Raw genomic sequence first — 8665 nt, 5'->3', positions numbered from 1 at the left:
GGATATATTCAGTATTTACTTTGAAGAGAAAACCAACCTTAAGAAATTGTTTAAGTCAAGCACGCAGCGGATTAGTTTGACCACTGATACGTGGACATCTATCCAAAGAATCAATTATATGTGTGTCACTGCACATTTTATTGATGATGAGTGGAAATTAAATAAAAAKGTCATCTCATTTGTGCCTATATATTCACATAAAGGGGAAAGTATAGCTAAGGCGCTAGAGAGTTGTTTGCTTGATTGGGGAATAAAAAATATTTTCACCATCACAGTTGATAATGCATCAAGCAATGACATTGYCGTTGGRTTCATGATGAAGAAGGTGGTGAATTGGGGTGGTTCTTCTATTAGGGCAGAGTACATACATATGAGATGCATTGCTCATATTCTTAATTTGGTTGTTCAAGATGGATTGAAATTAGCAGATTCATCAGTTAAAAAGATTAGGGATTGCATCAGGTGGGTGAGGGGTTCTCCATCTAGGTTGAAGAAGTTTAGAGAACTTGCAGATTTGCTTGAAGTGGAARAGAAAAGTTCATTATGTCTTGACGTTCCAACTAGATGGAACTCCACCTATATAATGCTTCGAACCGCAATAGGTTACAGACAGGTTTTTGAAACATATGAGAGTAGTGACACCGCGTTACATTTGGATTTGGGTGATTCGCTGCCTTCCTATCTTGATTGGTTACAAGTTGACAGTTTGGTCATATTTTTGAAGACATTTTATGAGATGACAATTAGGATATCTGGCTCACTTTATGTCACCTCAAATTCTTTCTTAACCGAGATTTCAGATTTGAGTTGCATTATTGCCGATATGTTACAATCTACGTCGAAAGTTGAACAGGAAATGGGTATTAAAATGAAAGAGAAGTTCAGTAAATATTGGGGTGATCCAGATAAGATGAACTTCATCATATTTTTTGGCAATATATTGGACCCCAGAGACAAGGTTGAGTACATGCAAGTCCAGCTCARTCAAATGTATGGTGAGGATCAAGGTAAGTTATGTTTTGAAAAGGTAAAGTCTAAATTGGATATGTTGTTTCAAGAGTATGTGCCAACATATTCCGAACCTTCTACCACTATGATGCCTCCTCCACCCACTAAGTGTGAGAATGTTCCCGTTGGAAGGGTACAATCTAGATTAAAGAGCCAACTTAAGAAACAAAAGATGGAAAGTGGGGCTTCACTCAACAAGAAGAGTGAACTTGAACTTTATCTAGCAGAGTCGACCATAGATGAGGCAAACGATTTTGATATTTTAAGATGGTGGAAGGTTAATAGTGAAAGGTTTCCTATTCTTTCAAAAATGGCTAGAGATGTGCTTGCTGTTCCCATTTCAATTGTGGCATATGAGTCTACTTTTAGTACTAGTGGTCGGGTCTTGGATAATTTTAGGAGTTCTCTATCTCCTAAAATGGTAGAAGCCCTGATATGTACACAAGACTGGCTAAGAGGCCCTAGTCAGCCAATTGCAGTTGAAGAAAACATAGCTGATATTGAAAAGTTTGAGAAAGGTACGACAGTATTTACGTATTTAGTATTTTAGTATACCTTTTCAACTTTAATATGTTTATTTATATATTAAATCTACATACTTCTATAAACGCAGACATGATGAATATGAGAATTGGAAGTTCAAGTTCTGTCAATGACCAAGAGGATTCTCTTCCGGTTCCAGCTGTTGATGTAGATGATCTACAGCTAGATGATATATTGTAGAAGTGGCCACTTTGAATTTTGAAAGGTATTTTATTTCTTTGTACAAGYCATACTAGATAATATACCTCTTGTTTTATTTTATGTTACTTTCTCAAGTTTCCTCAATATTTCAGGACTACTGATCTAAGTGAAGAACAGATGCATTGATGTGAAGACAAGATGACCAAAGTGAGAGTTTGTGATGGGAGGTATAGATACTATAAACAACACAACATTATGGTTACTTTCTTTGACTTGGGTTGAATTTTGAATCTACCTCTTTTCATTGGCCTTCTGTTTCTTTTAGACTATATGTTGTCTGTTGATGTATAAGTGTAATTTAGTGGATTGACTTGTAAAGAAAGAATCTTTTCCATCTATTTGACTTTGTTTAAATGGAAGGACATTTGAACCAATTAGTGGCATATTCTTTTCTTTTTGTTTTGTACTATGATCTTTTATGCAATGGTGTAATGGTGTAGGCCAATTAGTGGCATATTCTTTTATGCTGTACATTGTAATGTTGCATCCATACCAGTTGCTATCTAGTTTTAGACTTGTAGTTGCTGTTTCTAGTTCTAGACTTCTTCTAGTTGCTGTTTCTAAACCAATTAGCTGCTGTTTCTAAACCCATTAAACCCTATTAGCTGCTGTTTCTAAACCCATTAAACCCATTAGCTGCTGTTTCTAAACCCGAACCCGCCCATACCCGATTAGCCCCGAACCCGATAATACCCGAACCCCGAATTATACACTTCGGGTTTTGTTTTCTAACCCCGAAACCCGATCGGGTTGTTCATTTTCGGGTCCAATCCGACCCGACCCGCCCCGCCCGATGCACAGCCTTAACAGAGAGTAGATAAGGATCTTGGTTCCAAGGATTTCAAGAGGTTTAATGCTATGTTAATTCATTTATTGGATTTTTTTTTTCTTTTGGCTATTAGATTAGATTTCCTTTAAGGATTGTTTTTGGATTTTCCTCGGTTGTTGGAGGATTTTGGAAGTGGTTGTTTAGAGACCTTTATATCTTATTTGTAGATATATTCAATTTCGTTGTTGGAAGATTTTATTTTATTTCTTTGTATTGGAGACTATATTTTGGAGGTTTTATATTGCGACTCCGTTACGGTTTGAAGCAACCTCCCTTCCTTCGGAATGAGGGTGTTACAGTTAACCTTTGGAGCCCAAGCTCAAACAAATTAGGCACCATTTGTGCTTTTGGTCCATTGTAACAACATAATCTTTAGAAATAAGTCGGACTCTATTGAGACGTTATTTGCTGAGAAGCAAGTTCAAATATTCGAATAGGGTGTCGAGACAAATCAATAAAGGAAGCATCTCGTGTGAGTTGCCTCTCTCTCTCTCAACAGATAAGTTGCCCGTATGGTATCTGGTCATAATTTGTTTGCCTTAGACAACGTTTTGTCCATTGATTTGGACATATCGTGAGTAGTCATGGTTGTTTACATATTTTCTTATTCCCTAATCAAACAATTCTAATTCACACCCGATTATTGATATCCTTACATTGTTAATTTTGTTATATTAATAATATATTTTACATTTGAAAAAACATAGATTTCAACTTGAAAAGAAAATATATTAATCAAATATCATAAGTATTTTAATATCAATCAAATATTTTTACTAAATCATCTATTAGTTCAAAATTTTGATATATTAATTGAGACATATAGGAAATTAATTGAAATAATTATTTTGATCAGATGGTTTCATCTCTTAGTCATTTCTCTTCCATAATTATGAAAATAGTCATAGGTTTGTAATTGAAAGGTCGGTAATTTATAAAGGGGTCAAAACGTATAGAAAAATTAAAGTTCTTAACCAGGTCCCCAATTACAGGGACCAAATATGTAAATTTGAAAAACACATCCATAATTACGGACCTATTAACTAATTTTCATATTCGGTCCCAGTAATTGCAAACCTGGTTAGGGGCATAAACTATACGAAACAATTTGCGAGTTACTCGAGATCGACTCGGTCAAACATTGGTCAATATTCGACTCGAATAGGCTCAAGTTGAACTCGAGCTTGACTCGACATATTAACGAGTTGAGTCGAGCTACCCAATACTCTACTCGAAAAGCTAATGAGATACTCGTTTTTTTTATATATAAGTAGTTTAAAATATAATAAGTCTTATAATATAATTTGTAAAATATAGTATAATAAAAATGTCTTATATTTTTAGATAGTTGAATAAAATGTGCGTTTTTAATTATAAAAACTAATTAATTTTTTTATATTAAAATCATAGTCACAAAAAGACAAAAAAAGAAAAAAAAACCCTTAAAAGTATTGATGAAGTTATCCCATATTGGAAGATAAATAGTAAAGGAAGGTTGAAGAGGAGTTATAAAAGAGAGGAAAGTCTATGGAGTTTGTAACTTTGTCTTTTGATGATGAATTATGAGGTACAACTTTTTAGTTTTATAAAATTTAAGAGAACATCTTTAAGTTATATAATTTATAAGAGAAAACTCTAAATTGTTTTATAACTTCAATAGGTAAGCTTGGTCCGAGTTTGACTCGAGTTCAAGTTCGAGCTCGATTCGAGTTGGAGTTCGAGCTCGATTCGAGTTGGAGATTAAGTTCGAGTTTAAAATTTTGCAATCGAGTTCGGATCGAGTTTAGTTATTAACTACTCATAAGTTTTCTAGTCGAGTTTGAGTCAAGTATTTTGATACTCAAGTCTGACTCGTATCATTTACACCCCTAGACCTGGTTCAAAAACTTCATCTTGTTGTTACACTTTGACACCTTCGTAAATTATGGTTATACCAATTACCAATCTATAACTATTTTCATAATTTTAGAAGAGAAATGATTAAAAAGTAAAAACCATCATTAAAAAAAAAAGGCTATTTTAATTAATATCGCAAAAGTAGGTAGTCCTACGTTTACCTAAAAAAAATGGTATGGTGTTGTCGGGAACAAGTGGTGGTCGAGCATTAATTCTATTATGTGATGCCACTGTTCCAATGGATGATATCGATGAGGTGGACTAAATTATTCATGGCCACATGGCATGACGTGGAATTTTTGTATTCTTCCATCCACCTAAAATAAGCTTCACGTACACTTCATCCTTTCATTTTATATACATATATATATATATATATGTACATATATATATATACATACATATATATATATACATATATATATATATATATATTAAAAGAAATTAGCAAATTATGGATTTGGTTGCAATCATACGAGGGTTTTTTATTTATTTATTTATGGTTTTCGTCTCTAAATATCTTTGTTTATTAAAAAAAACCCATTTTACATAGATTGAGATCCAAGGGAAAGTACCAAATAAAGTATAAAAAAGCAGAAAAAAAATTATGCAAATTATCATACCGAGATGATTCTATGAATATGATTAAAAAGATAGTTATCATCAATATTCTTAAAAATAAAATAATAATCCTATATTTTTTTAATTGAAAATCGATAAAATATAATTAAAATTTGAACGAAAGAAATAACATAAAAAAGCTCATATTATATATATATATAAATTTGTTTTTCGTGATTTTCAATTCTCCTCCAATATGATCTCATATATCCCTTGTGATATATATTTGGATAAGTGATCAAAATTAGCGAAAACGAAACCTATAAAAGCCATCATGTTTTAAAAACATTCTTCTAATATCATAAGTAAAATTTGGTTAAATGGTTGATTGAACCCGTCTTCAAAAACACCAATGTGAGAAGATATGTTTTGGCTCACTTAGAAACTAAGATTAACAAGGGATATGTGATTGAACCCGGAGCACGTCTAGTATTTGACGAAAGCAAAGGCAATATCGATCACAAGTACAATAAATGAGGAAAGGTTAATTGATTGAGTATATTAAATGAAAAATTACTTTTATTTTAAAGGATATAGAGTTAAAAAGGTTTTTATATTAACGTGACTTTTAAACATATAGTTTTCTAAAACCGCAAGTTTCTTGAATTACATTTTAAAAATAGGTTTTCTAAATTAACTATGGAATACAACATGTGTTTTGGACATAGTTTGATTTATATAATTTTGAATAAAATAAAGTGCTACAAAAGACCAAATTGATTACTTCATTGCTTCATGCATAAGAAGTATATTTCTCTTCGTATGAGAAATTTTGGATAAGATTATGCATCGTAATCCATGTAGGATATAACTTTTAATATGACACATTCTTTTTGAATATATATATATAATTACTTAATTCTTTTATTTTTGTTGATACTTAAATTTATATTTTATTTGAATAAAAAAGTAATAGTTTTTTTAGACTATCTATAGAATATTACATTATATTTCAATAAAGACGATGCGAGAAGATTTTAAGAGAAAATGAGAAAGCAATTGGGTCGACAGAAAGCAGCCAATGAAATGAGAGCACTTGGACGCGCGGACCAATGAGGTATTCCCAATTGTATGACAGTGGAATCTTAATATTGGACGGCAATACCGAACAAAACGCGATTAGACGTTGTCCCCAACTAATTCCGTCAAATGTTTGACTTTCTTGTCCAAAGTATTTGTAACCCTTTTCATTTCGATTGGAAATAATTGAAATGTAAAAAAAATATTTAAATCTTGTAGTTGAATATATTACAAAAAATATATATATATATATTTTTCGTTTTTTAAAATGTTTTAATGGATTCTCTAAAAAAACGAAAAGTGAATGTCATNAATAAAAAATTACACAAAAAATGAGGAATTTTAAATAGTTAATTTGATATGAATATCGATATATTTTTGTTATGCATAAAATACTGTATATTGATGCATATTACTTAAAATTCAAGATTACAAGTAATTATGCATAAGTACAACTTATTAAACTCGATGTTTGAATTCGTATAAATAACTGCGGATAAACATAATCAAATAGAGGATGAACATCTCATTTTAAAATATAAAAAATCCAAAATATAACTACAATAATTATCGAGTTCCAACAAAATAAATAATTATTATTTTTACAAAAAAATTATATTATTAAACCAAATATAAATTACTTCGTTATTGTACATAAATTAAATTACAAAAAAATTGAATTAAAAAATTACACAAAAAAAAATGAGGAATTTCAAATAGTTAATTTGATACTAATATCGATATATTTTTGTCAAATTTTTATGATATCTTCAAACATATATTTTATTAAAAAATAAAAACATCATCGCTTTCTTAAAATCACATAAAGTCATATTATAACATCAGTTGAGATAAAGAATAAAATGAAATATTAAAATCACGATGTATCTCGCTGCATTATACGAGTACGCTTATAGTATAAATAAAATAGACTAGTTCGGTACATTGATGCGTCGGATTTGGATAAGGTTGTCACACCGATTATATGCTTTAATTCCATATTTAAATAGAACAAAAAAGTTGTATGTTTTTTTTCATCATAAAATATGACACTAATTGTCTTTTATTTATATATAGAGCGAATATTCCAAATGTAATTATATTTATTTGTACAATCAATTCAATCTAATTAATTGAGATATTTATAAAATGATAAGAGTTCATTAATTATGATTTAAATATTTATGCAAGATGACTAGAGTTCATTAATTATGATCAATACTTTATATTAGAAAACAAACAAAACTTTTATAAAATCAGATAATCATCAAATTAAATGAATGATTAAGATTGAATTATATTGGTTGTACAAATATAAAAAATTACATAATAATTTACCCCCTCTATATATAATATATAACGTTGTAAAAGTTTCCATTCAAAATAGTGTTTTTTTGACTTTTAAATATAGTTTATTTTGTTAGAAGGTTCACGTGACAAAGAAAAAAAAAAACAATATAATATTTTTTAATCAAAAAAAGAATACCATAATTAGCAGGAATTTGTGTGTGAGGATCTAATATCTAATATCTAAGTTGATTGCTCTTGTATTTTTCTTCACAAATAGATTTAAATTGAATTAATGTGTTAATTTTTTATAGCTTATGGTCCATATTAGGTTTTGTGCTTCTAGCACCATGATATGTTTCCTTGGTGTCATTAGATTTTTTTTTTTTGACAAACTAGTTGATAAACAAATTATGTTTGATAAATATTAATTTGTAAGTATGTAAAATAACAAAAAAATGACATTTTGAGAAAATAGTCAAGTTACAAATATTTTATAATATGATTCAACTAGATTTCTAATAATAAAATTAAAATAAACTTTTAATAATAAAACATGTTAATTAGTACAAACAAGATAGTAAAGGAAAATTAAATAATATATATATATATATATATAATATTAATTTATTAAGATCTTTTGATGGGATATTTAGCAAAAAAAGGATATACAAAGTAATGGTGTATATTATTTTAGTTTTTTAAAAACTATTTTTACTGGGTATTTAAGGAAAAAAAAAGAAAGAAAAAGGAAATGACAATTGATGTTGTATTTTTATTATTATTGTTTTTGATAGGATATTTAACAAAAAAAAGCAAGTGATGCTATTTTAAAAAATGTAGCTTTTAACTATTAAACGATTTAAATTAAATTAATTGATGCTTCAATTTTTTTGAATTTTAGTTTTAAATTATAATTATTATCCAAGAATCTTGTAAAGCTAGATATAAAATTAATTTTGGATATTTTAATCTATACTATTTTATAAAACATTTGACTAAAACTCTTAAAAACTCTTAAACCCGTTCATCCCTAAACGATTTCATCTCTATCCGATTTCATCCCATATCTGAATTTGTGTAACTAACTACAGATAAACACAATCAAATACAAGATAAACATCTCATTTTAAATATAAAAAATCTAAAATATAATTAGGATAATCATTAAGTTCTAACATAATACTTAATTATTATATTTATAAAATGTTATATTATTAAACCAAAAATAAATTATTAAACTTAAATTAAATTATAAAA

The 8665-nt window shown here is 28.9% G+C and overlaps 1 protein-coding gene across 1 annotated transcript; it reads left to right on the top strand.

Moving 5' to 3' along the window:
* The first annotated feature begins 118 nt into the window (after window positions 1-118).
* On the top strand, window positions 119-1558 carry LOC112502000 (zinc finger BED domain-containing protein RICESLEEPER 2-like). The gene has a single exon (XM_025105794.1). It carries the CDS (start codon window positions 119-121, stop codon window positions 1556-1558), a length of 1440 nt encoding a protein of 479 aa, XP_024961562.1.
* Window positions 1559-8665: the final 7107 nt, after the last annotated feature.

The sequence above is a fragment of the Cynara cardunculus genome, unplaced genomic scaffold (genome assembly GCF_001531365.2).
Source record: "Cynara cardunculus var. scolymus isolate 2C unplaced genomic scaffold, CcrdV1 Un_Scaffold_818, whole genome shotgun sequence".
NCBI classification, from domain to species: domain Eukaryota; kingdom Viridiplantae; phylum Streptophyta; class Magnoliopsida; order Asterales; family Asteraceae; genus Cynara; species Cynara cardunculus.
Note: the sequence above shows the minus strand (reverse complement) of the source record. Positions and strands in the feature narration are given on the sequence as shown.